The 15,980-nt window shown below is 36.7% G+C and overlaps 1 protein-coding gene across 10 annotated transcripts in view; it reads left to right on the top strand.

Annotated features, from left to right (window-relative positions):
- The window catches only part of RASAL2 (RAS protein activator like 2), a 339,913-nt gene that overhangs the window by 246,638 nt on the left and 77,295 nt on the right, over positions 1 to 15,980 (top strand). For 9 of the 10 annotated variants that reach the window (XM_087858630.1, XM_045811304.2, XM_087858635.1 and 6 more), the window contains one exon: positions 8,302 to 8,408. In XM_087858630.1, coding sequence (XP_087714756.1) covers positions 8,302 to 8,408 — 107 coding nt within the window. Of the gene's footprint in view, positions 1 to 7,209; positions 7,495 to 8,301; positions 8,409 to 15,980 lie in introns of those variants that run through there. The other variant, XM_087858626.1, reaches the window with a different exon arrangement.

The following is a 15,980-nucleotide window of genomic DNA, read 5'->3' as shown; positions in this document are numbered from 1 at the left end:
TGAAAACCATTAGCAAACACGAATGCAGGGGAATGAATATGGCCAGTTTGAGATCAAAGATCATCTATCTAAGGCAATTTGTTGGAGAGTGTTGACAGAAAAGAGTGACTATGAAAGGTGGGGCCAGGTGGTTTTTTCCAGTGCCTGACTGTCAAAAGATCTCTAGGAAGGTAATTACACCAAGAAAGTAATGTTTTAGGAAAACTAATCTGGTAATGGCAAGCAGGATAGCTTTCAGCGGAGAAAGACAGGAGTCAGTGAGATCAGTTAGGACGGTCCTGCCACGATCTGCGTGAAAAGATAAAAAGTCCAGGACCAGGATGATAGATGGTAGTGTAAATAAAAGGGACAAAATGAAGTCAACAGACATTTTGAGAAGAGACCTGGCAGTGTTGGTGGCATAAGGAGTACAAATCAACATCACAGGCTTCTCCCTTTTCTGATACCTTCACTAAGAATGATGTCCATTGTAAACATTTTTTGTTTTTGTACAGTGGTATATGTGTATTTGGTCTTCAGTACATGAGTAAGTTCTCATCTTTATATTAGAGGCCAGATATTTGTGTTTTCAATACTTAATACTTTCAGTACTTTCTATTAATGTCTGTTTTGGAATAAAACCCAAACTAGTCTCTTTTTTTTAATTTAATTTTATTTCAATTCAGTTAATTAACATATAGCATATTATTAGTTTCAGAGGTAGAGTTCAGTGTTTCATAGTTGCATGTAACATCCAGTGCTTATTACATCACGTGCCCTCCTTAACGCCCCCTACCCAGTTACCCCGTCCCCGAACACCCTTCCCCTCCATTAACCCTCAGTTTGTTTCCTATAGTTAAGAGTTTCTTATGGTTTGTCTCCCTCTGATTTTGTCTTATTTTATTTTTCCCTACCTTCCCCTATGATCTTCTGTTTTGTTTCTTTTCCACAAACTAGTCTTAAGAGACCCTGGCATAATCAAGGACCAAATCTTTTTTTTTTTTAAGAGTCTAAAGATGAATACTGAAATCATGGTATAAGTAAATCAAGATTATACCTACAATTATATATGAAACATACTAATAATGAGAACATGTTAAGTTCGTTATAGAAAAGTTTAAAGTTCTTACATCTCTGTAAAATTAGAAGACATAGTACCTTCCAGAGTTGAACATAAATCTTACTCACCAAAATAAAGGTGTGAGATTAAGAAAATCTTACAAATAACTGGGTTGAAATGCTCAAAAATGTCATTTTATGCTGAACAGTGTTTTCTTATTTAAAGATTATTCTTCGTAAAACCTAAGACCTTAATGCCATTTCTCTGTTTTTGTCTCATAGAATTGGCCTAAGTAGTTATCTCTCCACTTAAGTGTACTGAAGATTACTTTAGAAAGGGTTTTGTTTTATGTAATACTTTTTTTTTTTAAGAGCAGTTTTAGGTTCACAGCAAAATTAAGAGGAAGGTACAAAGACTTCCCATATACCCTTACCCCCACATATGCACAGCCTCCCCCATTACCAGTATCCTCCACCAGAATAGTACATTTGTTACAGTTGATGAATCTGCATTGACACATCATAATCATCCCAAGTCCATAGTTTACATTGGGGTTCATTTTTGATATTGTACATCCTTGGGGTTTGGACAGATGTATAATGACATGTATCCATTATTACAGTATCATGCAGAGTTTTTTCACTGCCCTAAAGATCCTCTGTGCACCATCTAATCATCCCTCCCCCTAAGGGCAGGTTATTTTTGGAGGGTTTTTTAATTGAAGGAATCAGTAGTAGATATTTTTTATAGGTTGTTTCCTGTTTCGTTCAAATATTTTCATGATTGCATTAAGACACCTTTCTCTCTCCTTAGCCCATTTCCTTACCTCTCTTTGTTTCTTGACTGGAACATTGTTATTAGCATCAATGTTCCAAGATTGAGAGTTTTCTCTTGATGGGCTTTTTTTGCAATAAATTACCCCTCAGAATATGATTTAACTCTTTTTTTTTTTAATTTGTACATATATGGTGACAAATGTTAACCAGAGTTACTGTGATCATTTCACAATGTATATGAATATTGGATTATGTTGTACACCTAAAACCAATATCGTTCTATATGTCAGTTACACCTCAATTTAAAGAAATGCAAGGGGCAGCTGGCTATCTCAGTTGGTAGAGCACCCAACTCTTGATCCCGGGGTCGTGAGTTCAAGCCCCACATTGGGCGTTGAGCCTAATTTATTTATTTATTTTTAAGATTTATGTATGTATGTATGTATGTGTGTGTGTGTGTGTGTGTGTGTGTATATATATGTATGTATGTATTTAAGAGAGAAAGAGTGTGAGTGGAGCGAGGGTCAGAGGGAAAGAGAGAACCTCAGATTGTGTTAAGCATGGAGCCAGACACAAGGCCCGATCCCACCACCCTGAGATCATGACCTGAGCCGAAATCAGTGATTCTATACGTTACTTGGTGCTCAGCACAATAATATAATGCTAAGTGATTTAATTCTCTTTAAAATATGAAGAATCGTGTGCATATTGTTAAAGTTCTTTGAGTTATTTTTAGGAAGAAGAAAAGATTATTTTATTTCTTCTCCGTTACAGCCCATTATACAAAACACTAGGAGAACAGGGTAGCATGCATGGTAATTAAAAAGTACAGATTCTAGATCCAGACTGCGTGAGTTCCAATCCTGATTCTGCCCTTGACCAGCTGTGCAAGTAATAGAACCTCTTTTTCTTTCCTTGTCTGTAAATGGAGGTGATAGTCTGTTCCAGAGAATTGTTGTGATGATGGAAGAGATACCTCCTATAAAACACTTAGCATGTAATATAAATGATAGTTTGGTGTTGCAGGTATCCTTGTTATTATGTTTTTATTATAATTATTAAGACCCCTGGTGGTTATCACTAAGAACCAGAGATACACTTTGTATTTGAAACTTAAGCTACCATGTAAACCATGAAAACCTGCGCTGTTTTCTTAGCCTTTCTAGTTGAGACTGTTATTTGCACTAAAACTATTCTCCTCTATCCCATCCAACATCATCATGTGAAGGAATGGAATACTTATGGGTGTCCAGACTCCTTGACCAGAGAGAAATCCATCCTCCTATTGTATTAATAAGAAGAAAATTTTAAAATAATAACAATAATAGAGAATAAATTTGCAGAAGTAAAGAAAAGATGGGGAGACTGAATGGCTTCACTTAGAATTCACCACATTTGTGTACTTAGCCCCTATTTGTTCGGATTGAAGTACGAGTTGAGGGCGTGCACACTTGAAAGTTCTGCTTGTTTGAGTGCGGTACCACAGTCTAAGTGATACAAACTGGATGAATTAAAGTGGCTCTGGGGGTTTGTATTTCAGAGCAGCTGAGTGGTAGTGACTGTCAGTACATAGGCTTTAAAGCTATAAAAATGGGATACAGCAGAAAATGTCCTACTGAAAAGCAGGTGGATGAAGTCTATAAAACGCCCAGGTGCTGTGGTGTTGGCAGCTCTATAAATGCAGTCTGTAATTTTCTTCTCTTTGTTCTTGTCACTTTTCCTTTACAAAATTGTTCTCTACCCAAATCTTTAAGGTCTCATTACCTTTAGGAGTCCATCAACAAAACACGCAATCCCATTTCATGAAGCCTTTTCTCTTTCACCTTTTGCCATTTTTTTTTGAGGTCCTTCTTTACTGAATCCATACAAACCCATTGCCTAATACTACGCCTTCCTTCCCACTCTGTTCCTTAAAATCTTCTCTGCTCCTGTGGAAAAAGAATCCTCCTAATTTAGAATTCATAGCGTAAAGAGATACGTGATTACTTGTTTTTTTCATTAATAACTTGAGACGCTGACATCTCCTATCTTATTTATTGTCATCATTTACACAATAGAAAGGCGCATAGATGATAGTGAAGTGGGCTCATTTGCAGCAGCACCCTGAAATTTCAGTAACAGGAATGGGTGCATGAACACACTCTGGTGTGTATTCAATTTTCTGTCATGCTTTGTTGGAATGTTATTGATTTTTAAAAGGGTTTTTGAAGTGAGCTGAAGAATTCCCCTTTTGAGAATAATACTAGAACACTTGCTATCTAAATATAATAGCAAAAGTATTAAAGGGGCCTGTGAATAATTATAACTGGCAGAGCATTCACATTCATTCATGTTTTATTATTCTGTACACAAAATTACTAGGAATTGGCTTGGGTTGCCATTCATGGGAAGTATTGAGGCATGCTATATATGCCACACTGACTTTCTGTTACTCTTTGTCCCTACTAACACCAGTCGCAGTGGCCTCCGTGCTGCACCTTACCCTAGAAGCTTCGTATTGGCTTTTCTCTGCCTGTCGTGTTCTTCCCTAATAAACCTACAAGGATGACTTCCACATCTCCTTTTCTCAACACAACTACCCATTCACTGTAATTACTGTAGTGAAATTACTACACCTTTTCATCTCCTTTACACTGTCCTACTTTTTTGTCCTCCTTGAAATACTTTTTGACATTTGCTTCCTGATAAGTGAATTAAGGCCATGAACAACCCAAGTATTAGGTTCTAAAGGCAGAGGTTGACTTCTGTCTGTTGAACAAGCACATCCTCCACCAAAAGTGCCTTTGCCCCTATAATCCTCCAGCTGTCAATTTCTTTGCCACGCTTTCCGAAGAAGTCACATCAACAGAGAGGAAAATAGGTATTATGTAGAATAAATGATATTATGATATCAGACTTTGGATTTAAAGAGCCCCTTTCTTCCAAAAAGCAATTTTGTACCAAAGCATATAAACTCATTCATCTTGTCTTTATCTCTGGTTGGTCTGAATAACCCAGTTTATTAATGAAGATCAGAGCAGAAAAGGTGAGATGGCTTACACAGGATCACACAGATAGTTGATGGAGCTGCTAAGAAAAGCACCCAGATGGGGGCGCCTGGGTGGCACAGCGGTTAAGCGTCTGCCTTCGGCTCGGGGCGTGATCCCGGCGTTATGGGATCGAGCCCCACATCAGGCTCCTCTGCTGTGAGCCTGCTTCTTCCTCTCCCACTCCCCCTGCTTGTGTTCCCTCTCTCGCTGGCTGTCTCTATCTCTGTCAAATAAATAAAAAAAATCTTTAAAAAAAGCACCCAGATGTTCTTTTGGTTCAATATATGTTCCATGTGGAGCTATATTGCGGGTTATCTCTCAGTAAGAGAAGTGGTCACCTCATCTTGGTTCATACTCAATGGCAAAGGAAATGAAGAAATAAACTTAAAACTTAACCAGGCTTTTCCATTTTATAACTTTTTTTTGCCTTTCAATCTGAAGATGAAAAACATTTTTAGAGGATGAGAAAGTGAACAAAACAGTTTCAGACCTTTACTGAAACAATACTATAAGTCTCTGTCTCAGTCTTAGAGAGCGAGCATATTTTAAAATGACTTTGATTAAATATTATGACTATGAAAGGAACAATAATTTTTACAGCGGGTCAAAATTAATGTGGTTTATGTAGCATGAGTGGGGGCAGGGGAGAGAGTTGTCTAATTTTGGTCTATTGGAACCAGTATAGATTTTCCTTCCAACTCAGCAGAAATGTGGCTTTAAGAGCATAGTAGCAGCTTTCCCTTCTACTTGGAGATTTAAAGTTAAAGGTAGCTGGACCAGTTTAATGTGCAGGCTTGCCTGTGACTAATCCAGCAAGCTGTTAATTCGATCCTTGCTGATGCTGTTACCTGGTTCTACGTGGCCATTGATGCTTCGGGTATATATTCTTCTCTCTGCTTTGAAATAGTTCTGAATCTTCTGAAGACAAAAGAACTTGGGTATTCAGGGGCCTTTCGTGCATCGTCAGATAAGTTGCATTGCTGTGGGGGCTGAGAAAGGACGTGTAGACCTCTCATCATTAGTTGATTTAGCTTATCCTCTTTCCCCTCTTAGTGGCAGTTGTTCAAACTTCAAGAAAAATTTAATTTCTTCTTTTTGAACCCAGTGATACTCTTTAAGCTACACCAGAGTTGTGATTTTTTTCCCCATGATGCAGAAAGAGAATCTAAAAGAGAAAGAGAAGTACAACAAATAACATATTTGTTAGGGTTTAAAATGTGGCTGCTCATTTTAGCCAATATAATTTCACATTGTTAAAAGCCTGGAAATATATTTATTTAGTGAGTTCAGATGCCTGAAAGCTAAAATTAGATATTTGAAAGAAAATGAGGAAATAAGTTCCCATTTTTTTCCTTATCCAGAACATTGCAAATTAAGGAAAACTGTTTACCGGATCGTTTTATTCTTTGCTAATGGAACTTATTTTCTCCTAGTTTGGTTTCTGCATCAATTATTCAGATATTAAAATACGTTATGCTATAATATCCAATCTCATGTATCTTCTAATTGTAGGTCATTATCAGAGGAAGGATGAGATTTTCTTCTATCTTCCCCAGCCCCTCTCCCCACCAGCCTGCCCCCCATACAGTAGAAATACCTAACTTGGATAATCACTCTTTGAAGTCACATTTCTAAAGTCTGAAGGTCTTGTTGTTCCGTGTGCTTTGCAAAGCTGATTTGTTTAAATTTGGTGCTTTGTGCCATTGCCGTGAATTTTAGCTAATTATACTGCCATTTTTTAGAAGTCGTGTGTGTCTAATTCTGAAAATGGCTTTGTACATTATGGCTCATTTAACCACTGATGGTTAGAGAGAAGTTGAGAGACTTAGCAGTTATTGGTTGTAATTTTAAAACAGTGATAGCATGGGACTTTCTTGTGCTGCGGACATAGAAGACGCTATGTTGGCAACCTCTCAGTCATTAGGAATGTTGCAATTTGGCTTATGTCTTACGGGTCAGGATGTCACACAGAAGATACGTTTAGTCATGGAGAAGAAATCAGTGTCCAGTATGCAAAGATTGTAATAGGGAAAGCACTTGCAATTGGATTTTCATAGGAGGGATTGATTTGTGTGCATTACTAGGTCTGTGTAAAATGGTGTCCTTTTGGCACTAGCTGAATATAAATTTCAGTAAATGTTTTTTCTTGCTGCAGATGAGTGTAATACAGTGAAATTTTCTGTAACTGAGGAGAGGCAGTGGCTGGGCGTCTGCTAATAGCCTGAAAGTAACTAATGAGGATGTGCAGTCGGAACCATTGATTGAATAGCTGCAGTCCCGTGTGTTTCTTTCTCGCTTGCTCTCTGCAAGCTGTAGAGAGGGAGGGGGAAGAGCAAGACACAGGGAGGGAGCGAGAGAAAAAACGCTTTCTCTTAAGTGGAAGTAGCACGGATCCCAGGGGCCAGGAGGCCAGAAATGGAAGTTTAAACTGCATCTATCTTTTAAAGGGAGAACAGCAGAAATCAAAATGTCAGTCTCCGGAGTCACGATTTACTCCTTATTTTTTAAGATCTGGAAGATAATACAGAGTACTTTTTTTAGGATGTGTTTTTTTTCCTTGTCCATGTTGAGATTATCTAATGTTATCTGAGAAGCTGGATTCCTATATGTCTGTCAGTTGAAGTGGAGATGGGAAGCAGTTGTGATAAAGGTATAATATGTATATATCTATCATCTGTGTGTGCGTGTGTATGTGCATATATATATGCATATATTTATATCACTCTATGAAAAAATTGTTTAAATGTAACCTTAATATAGTGTATAATAATTAAATTAGAAAATATCACCTCATCTGCAAAATCCGAAGCTTGTTAGGTCAGTTTGAACAGATTTAGGATTCCAGAGTAAGATTTTAGTAAGGTCATCTTGCCAGCACAAGGAGAAGCTGATCTATTTTTATATCTGCATAGGCATATATGTTATTTTATCCTAGCAGCAGCTTTCAGTCATCTCGTGGCCCTTTGGCTGCAGTCTGGTGAATCATCTTATCTGCACAGAACTGAACTTTGACCTTTGTGCAGACACCATCAAATCATGTGCAACACAAGACTGTGTTTTGTTCACAAGAATATCAAGAATTTCTTTGGGTTCTATTAACTCCTATATTGCTGACAAATTGCTGAGAAGTAGATTCATACACTGTGAGATAGAAATAGTAAGTGAATTTATAGATATTAAACATAGCTCAGAAAAATTTACTTTTTATATGTGCACAGATATAATTATAATCTGTTGTGTTAAAGCAGATTTCTTAAGTGTAACCAGGTCTCCCTAGTGCCTCAATACTTCGAATACCACAGAGATAAAAAGAGATAAATCATGTGGAGATAGAATGTAGTGTACCTTTAAAGCAAACTGATTTTTTTTATGGGGGGAGAAAACCCCAGTAATTTTTACAGTGTAGTCAAAGATCCTAAATTTTGGTTTCTTCATGATGTTTCTTTCTTCTTTTCAGAGGTGCCGGCAGAAAGGTCCCCTCGCAGACGGAGTATCTCAGGGACCAGTACATCAGAGAAACCCAACTCCATGGACACTGTAAATACCTCACCCTTCAAAGTACCAGTAAGTGCTCCTCTTCTTTAAAAGATATTTTCCTTTTCTCTCCTTTCTCCTTAGAGTTAGAGACAGTTACTAAGGAATCAAAACATTTTGCTGAAGAATTTCTTTAGAATACTGTAGTTAAAGGACAGAGTTATCAACTTCCATAGATTAACTGTGGTTAACGTCCACTACTTTCAGCAGGAGGTTTATTAGATTTTAGGGAATAATTATTTTTAGTTGTGGGAAATTTCCAAAATATATAACAAAATATGTTAAATTCGAAGTCCTCTGAACTATAGAGTGCAAATCTTTGCAGGATGCCCTTTTATCAAGTTACTAGCGAAAACCTGTCACCATTCCGTAAAGATGCTGGTGGAATTTTTTTTTTTTTTTCACAAGTGGAAGGAGTTTTTTGGTTTTTTTATGTTATTTTTCTTGAGCTGGGGCATGAACAGTGAACGGTGGGACTCCTAAAGTTGCAGAGCAGATTATCAGAGAATTAGACAGTTGTGAGTTCTAATCCTGAGACCTTGGCCTGTACTTTGCTTAAGCCATCTTTTAGATGACCATCTAAGTGCTTAAGAAATGCCCTGGAAGAAATAACTCAGTTTGAAATAGTCCTTAAACTGATGAGGCAGTACTAAGAATCAGTATTAAATCCTGAATGCTAAGCTCTGAAGACTATAAGTGATCAAGTCAGCTGATCACCAGTTGCAGTCCTGGTTTGGATCTTTTTGATATAACTCTGAGTAATGCAGATTTTAATCAATCCATTTTCTTTATTGAATAAGAGACTGTCTCATTATATCATTTTATTAAAATTTATTATTTTTTAACTTGAAAAGAATTACTGCCATGAAGTTGGTCATTATTATAGGTACAATGGAAATCAGTATAGAGTAGAAGTAGACCTTTCTATTGGGAAAAAAAAGATAATTTTCTTTTAATTCAGTTAATATGTTGTATTCTTTATGTATCCCAATACTTTTTTTTTTTTAGTTGGGATGACTTTTTAAGTTAAACTGATATTTTGAGATAATATAAGCTGGCATTCATTTGTAAATTAACCAAAATGAATGTTTTATTTTGGACTAACCCCAAGGAACAAGATTTGCCCTTATTATAACTCAGTGCCTTGTAGACTTGTGGATGTCTGTTACTGTGACACCTTTCAAATGTTTACCAATTCTCTCATTTTTAAAGATCAGAAGCAAGACTGGATTAATATTCTATACCACATTATGACAGGAAATTATAAAATAACAGATTTCATCCCTCTTACTGAATTTCTCTGTTCCATAGACATGGCTTCCCACTTAAATATTTGGCTTTTTGTTTTATTTTTTAATGAATGAAAAAAGGCATTTTTTTCCTCTTCCCTCCACTTCTTGTTTTCTTGATGAAACAGAAGTCAAATATAGTGAAACTGACTATCCATACAAAGTGGTGAAAAGGATTGAGTTAGAATTTGAAATAGTGATACCATCATGCTAGAATAAATTTAAAATTTTTTAAAAGTCAATAACTGAAGAAAGATATCCCTCTATAATACAGAATATAATATCTATAATATATAATATAGAACATGTACTTACATTGAATCTGAAGTTCATGACTAGGCTTTTTAAATTTAAATTAATTAAGAACAACGATTTTCATTTATATTTCAACAGTTGATAGCTAATTTAGGGTTTACCTTAATAATAAAATTAATTATTCTTGATTAAAAGTAATAAACCAGTGATGCATATACATGACTGCTAGCACTACTTACAAACCATTTACTCAGTTGTTATTCTTCTGACAATCTCAGCCACCTCATGGATTTAGAAACATTGAAGGAAAGAGGGGCCTCTGATGGGCAAACTGCAGTCACAAAGCCCATGCATTCTCTAGGAGAATTTAGCCAGTTTTTATCTAGACAATTATTTGAAAAATAACCATCAGAACACACTGATTGTAATTTTTCAAAAAGATGACAGTGAGTTGAGGGAGGAAGCAGAGAAAATGAGAAGCAAGGAGTCATAAAAACAATTTGAATCCACTTAAGATAAAGGCAAACAGCACAATATTTATCAGTAGTCCTTAAAAGTACCATTGTATTACAGGATGGATGGTGCATAGTGCAGTAATTGACATTGATAATAATGATCCTGAATCATTAAGAAGGAGTGAAATTATATTTCTTGTTCAGGGCTTTTTTTTTTTTTTAAGTATAACTGTGTAGTATTGTGTGATACATATCCATTGAGAGTATTTTAAATCTAGAAGATATGTGATGCTTATAAAACTTGTTATCCAGAAAAATCTGGTTTGTGAAATACCTTATTCCATGATAATGCTGGATAAATAATTTATATTCTTTTATTTTTTTTTTAAGATTTTATTTTATTTATGTGACAGAGACAGCCAGCGAAAGAGGGAACACAAGCAGGGGAGTGGGAGAGGAAGAAGCAGGCTCCCAGCGGAGGAGCCTGATGTGGGGCTCGATCCCAGAACGCTGGGATCACGCCCTGAGCCAAAGGCAGCCGGTTAACGACTGCGCCCCCCAGGCGCCCCTTATATTCTTTTAAAAGAAACCAAAATATGCTGGCTAGATGAGGCAATGCAGTACTTGGATGTCTGTGGAAGTACACTGTATGTGTTAAATTTCCATATAATACCAGTAGCTAATGTGACTTACTTAAATGTAATATCGATAAGAATTATGTCTAGTTTTCAGATCAACACAAAACATTTTTGTAGTTCATATCACAACAGAGTCTCTGAATAAGGAAAAGCAGTGCAAAAAGGAACCAAACTTGGAGATACTTAACTAAGTTAATTATACAGTATCTCATTTTATTAACATGATTGTTTCCATGGAAATGATTCATGCTAACTTTCTGAAGGAAAAGTGAGATTTAAGCACAGGTTCTTGTGGTTCTAGGATTCAGGCGTCTCTACTATGGTGAACAGCCATAGTAAATACCATACCCCGTGGACTCTCCAAAGGGCCTGTTCTTCCCAGCTCCGTTTTCAGGCAAATACTGAAGAGCAGATGAATAGTTTTAGCAACCCTTGCCCGAATGTATTGACAGTGACACACTTACTGAGTGTTTACTCTGGGCAAAGTATTAGCAATTCACCAATTATTGAAACTTTCTTGGCACTAGGTCCTGGAGAAACAGAAATGAACACAACAGAATTTTCCACTCCCAGAGCATTTCTAGTCTAGTAGCAAGGGACAGAAAAATGACCAGATTCATAAGGAGGTAGATAAGCGTGGTGACACAGATTTTTAACAATGCATTGTGTAAGCTAAGGCTTTGCCGGGGAGCCAGTATTTGAGCTGTTTCAAAGGCTGAATGAAAATAATTGACAGGAAGAAGAGCATTCCAGGCTGAGGCAAATAGCGTTTTAGAAAGACACACTTCATAAAGTGACTGAGGCATCCAGGGAACATAGAAAGGGTTCAGTGAGGCACGAGTCAAAAAGCATGTAGGCAAAAATGGCAAGAGAGAAGGGTGGGGAGGTAGGTTGGGGCAAGACTGCGAATGTATGTTTGTCAAGCTTAACTAAATTTGGCAAGCGTTAGAGATTTGTTTTGTTTTGTTTTTAAATATTTATCTTGGCTCAAAAGCTAAACCAAAAAGGAGCTAGTCGTGGACTCTCCAAAAGGGCCTTCCTCTTCCCACCTCCATTTGTAGAAATTCTGTGAGGTATTGGTAAATTACTTGGCTTTTCCCCAAGTGACTCTTTTCCTCTTGCTATCAGTATCCCAGCTCAAGGTGATAGGTCAGGGACTGCGTGCCATTCAGTTGAGGCCCAGCTCAGCACCCACCCCAGGCTATCAGCTGAGCCTGCTGGTAGTTCTAGAGTAGTGGTTAGCTTGAGACCCAGGAGAAGCAGGTGGGTAAGAGTCGCTTATATCCTGCTAACTGCTGCTGGATATGGCAGGAAGGAGCCAAGGAATAACTGTAGCAGTGAACCCAAAGTAAGGAAGCCCAAAACCTTTGTGTATCTTTCTCATCTCCCAAAATGTATCTTTCTAAAAACTTAAAATGGATAACCATACAACATTGTATTCATGTATATTTCTTACTTAGTCTAAGCCATCTTTACGCCAGTGGTAGACAGGAGAGTCAGTAAATTTAAAAATAAAAATAAACATAAGAGGGAAATCATGTGGCCACTGAACATAGAGGTAAGGCAAGGTCTTGGTTTTTAGGAATGTTGCAGTGTATTTGTACTTTTATCTAATCATAGCCGTAAGGAAAAGCAGAGATCTGCAGGGTAGTTTTTCCATTTCTTCTGTTCATTCCATATTTCTTTACCTTAATTCCAGTCGCAATTGTTTGTTTGTAGGTTGTGTCCCTCATTAGATAATAAACATCTCCGCTCATCTTTGTAGCTACCTCAATGCCTAACATAGTACTTTGCACACAGTAAGCGCTCGGCAAAGAATTGTTTAACGGATAAGATATGCATGAATTATTGAATGACCAGAATCAAGTGAGTATCTCACATTTACTCTCTTGGTATTACTGATAATATCTCAGTCGAATGGATTACTAAGCCATTCAATAATCACTAAGCAATCATTTGGAGTAAATGAGTATACCTGTGCAGAATAGTACATTTTTTTCTTCCACTAAGAGAGATTTTAATATGTATTTGGAATTCAGGGCTATGGTATTTTATGTATATAGTGTATACTGTGTCTCCTTACATTGGGAAGTGAAACTAGATAGAATTCTTTATTTAATGATTTGTTTCTGTGGATAATTCTTTGAGCCCTTTAGGTTGAGCCATACATATGTATAAGCTCACAGTGTTTTTCCAGATCTGAGTTTTGACTCTTAGCTTCTTCAAGAACCATTTTAGTCTTTTGAGTAGTTTTTGCCCCTTTTAAAGAGGCTATTTTTCTTTTTTTTCTTTAGCATCTTGCTAGACTTTTTACATTTGTCATATTTGTGTTTTCCTTTAAGTTAAACATCCATTGTATGTCTTATACTTTGTTAAAACTACATTCAAATGACATTGCAGGGGTGATTAGGAAGAAATGAATAAACTGATGAAAGTTATCCAGGTACTTAAATTTAATTCAGAAAGGGAAAATGATCACACCTTGTAATTGTATATATTTGTTTCACATTGACTGAGTTTTTGGAACAGGCTTCTTTCTTTAATGTTCTATTTATAAAGTGACTATTGATATTTATGATTTTTATATCACTTCTCCTTAGACGATGCCATCAATTTAGCTCTGGCTAAAAGAAAGCTGCTTGTGTTCCGGGCCAGGTGCTTGGCTTAGTGTTCTCATTTCCATAACACAATGGTCTGAGTTGGCCTTCCATGTAAATGTAACACAATGCAGTTGCAGCTGCTTCGTTTGTATTAGCTTTGAGCTTGGCTCTGAAAGAATTCAGGCACTAAAATATATGCCAAGACAACCAGAAAGCATAGTTGAACTAAGGCAGTGGCTGACTATTCCTTTGTAACCCTTCTTGTTCCTGTCGTAGTGACACCTGAGCATTCCCAATCAGATAGAGTAGATACAAAGGACTGTCAAAGATGAAAACTTTGCACAGTTTTTAGAAAAAGGAAAGCTTTGGAAGAATAAATGTAGACTAAGTTAAATTCTTATGTAAAAAGAAATGTTACATTCTTTCTTAAGTATTGAGATGTGAGGCTCAGTTGGTATTGGTCTCTGTTGTGAATAGAATCCTCAATTAGATCAATAAGATCCTCAATAAGTAAGATTTTTGTTTTTATAAGTTAAACAGACAAAGCTTCATGCCCACTTGATAAAGGTCAAATATTGTTCGTTGTCAAAACCAGTGGTTTTCAGCTCTGGCTCTACCTAAATATCACCTAAGGAGCGTCTCCAAAAACAACAAACAAACAAAACTAATGCCTGGGCTCCACCTCAAACTAGTTAAGGCAAAATCTCTGGACTAAGAACCCTGTGTTCTGTATTTTTTTGAAACCTTCCCAGGTGATTCTAACATGTACCCGGGATTGAGACCTATTTGTCCAAATGATTGGTTAATGTGTTAGAAACCCGTTTTAGTCCAGGTCTTCCCAGTAGACATCAGTGCTTTCTTCTGTCCCTTCAAGTCTGGCGTAAGAAACTAATAAGCGGTATTTTTCAGTGGCCTGTTATTGCTCGCAAATGCTACATTGTATATTAGTTGTCCTTCCAAGTGTTTGACACCGTCAGTTCAGATGATGAGTCAAAATTGACGGAATACTTTATTGTGGCATAGTGACCTCTGACCAGCCTGAGAATCTCGGTCTTAGGGGTGAAATAATCAATTTGAATTCATAGCAGCCAAGGTACAGTACCATTTCAACTTTTGTATTCGTCATTGCAGCTGTGTTCCTGGATGCTTCAAGTTCTGTTCTCTGCTACTTAAAGATTCTGTATCCAACTTTTCTTCTCTTTACTGACCATCTGTATGGAGTTAAAATCCAAAGTAGGATCACCCTGCAGTGGTACCTCTTTTTAATAGACAGTGTATTTATATTCATGTATGTATGAATATATAATATATGGATATATTCGTATTATATGTCTATCGAAATAGTACTACCAGAGATAAAAATAATATAATAAACAAGAATGTCAGAAAAGAAAAATTATAGTCTGAAGATGTTAAATATTAACTATAACTTTAAATCATTTTATAATCAGAAGGGGTATAATTTTTAATTTTTTAAATAATAAATATCCTAAAAAATATAAAATTTGAAGCAGAGAGAAAAGGAATAAGGTTAGATAGGATCCCTTAAGGGAGATAGAAAAGAGATAGCAAATAACCCCGGGGGAAAAGGGAACAGGCATGGCAGGGAATATTGCCAAGATTCTCAACTCGAAAGAATCAAAAAAATGATGGGTACTCTCCTCAATCTGTGGTTCTTCATAAAATAAGTTTGCGGCAGTACTAACTAGGGAAGATGCCGATGTATCCTGTCCAGAAGAAGATGGCTTTTTGAGACAGGGAATGAGATGAACTCACTTATAGCTCGTTCTTATGGGGAGTATACTATAAGCCCCACTTCCTCAAAGCAAAGAAGAGATATTTTTCTTCTGCTTTAATGGGGGGGTAGAGGCTTAACACCTTTCATTTCACAATTAGAAATAAATGTTTTGAAGGGCTAATGCCCACTTAAAGTAACATGTAGTTAACCTCCAAATACAACTGATATTAGATGCTTTTCCTCTTTCACCGAAGTTAAGAAGCTAGGGATATGGAAATGAAACCTTGCCAACGTCTCAGTTTTGCTGGTATTAGCTGTATAGGAAGGTATTTTTGTACTTCTCAGCTGTACCTGTACTCAGCAGGGTATGAGCATTGCTGGTAAATAGTAACCTTGAGGGCCTTCCTACTGTCAGGCCCATTAATTCTAAAACTAATGCCAGGACGATTCCACTGGATTTTTAAACGTATGTTTTATATTAAGCACCTACTAATTTCATTTTAAAAGAAATTCATTCCCACGTTATTATTTGGTTATAATATCACTACAAAATTATTTTGTCAGACTGTCGTAGCTATTAAAAGGTTCCAAAAGGATTTGAATAGACATGTCTCCAAAGAAGATGTA

Source organism: Ursus americanus, chromosome 2, assembly GCF_024610735.1.
Source record: "Ursus americanus isolate L20-20 chromosome 2, mUrsAme1.1.p, whole genome shotgun sequence".
In the NCBI taxonomy this organism is placed as follows: domain Eukaryota; kingdom Metazoa; phylum Chordata; class Mammalia; order Carnivora; family Ursidae; genus Ursus; species Ursus americanus.
This window is presented reverse-complemented; position numbering and strand designations above follow the sequence as displayed.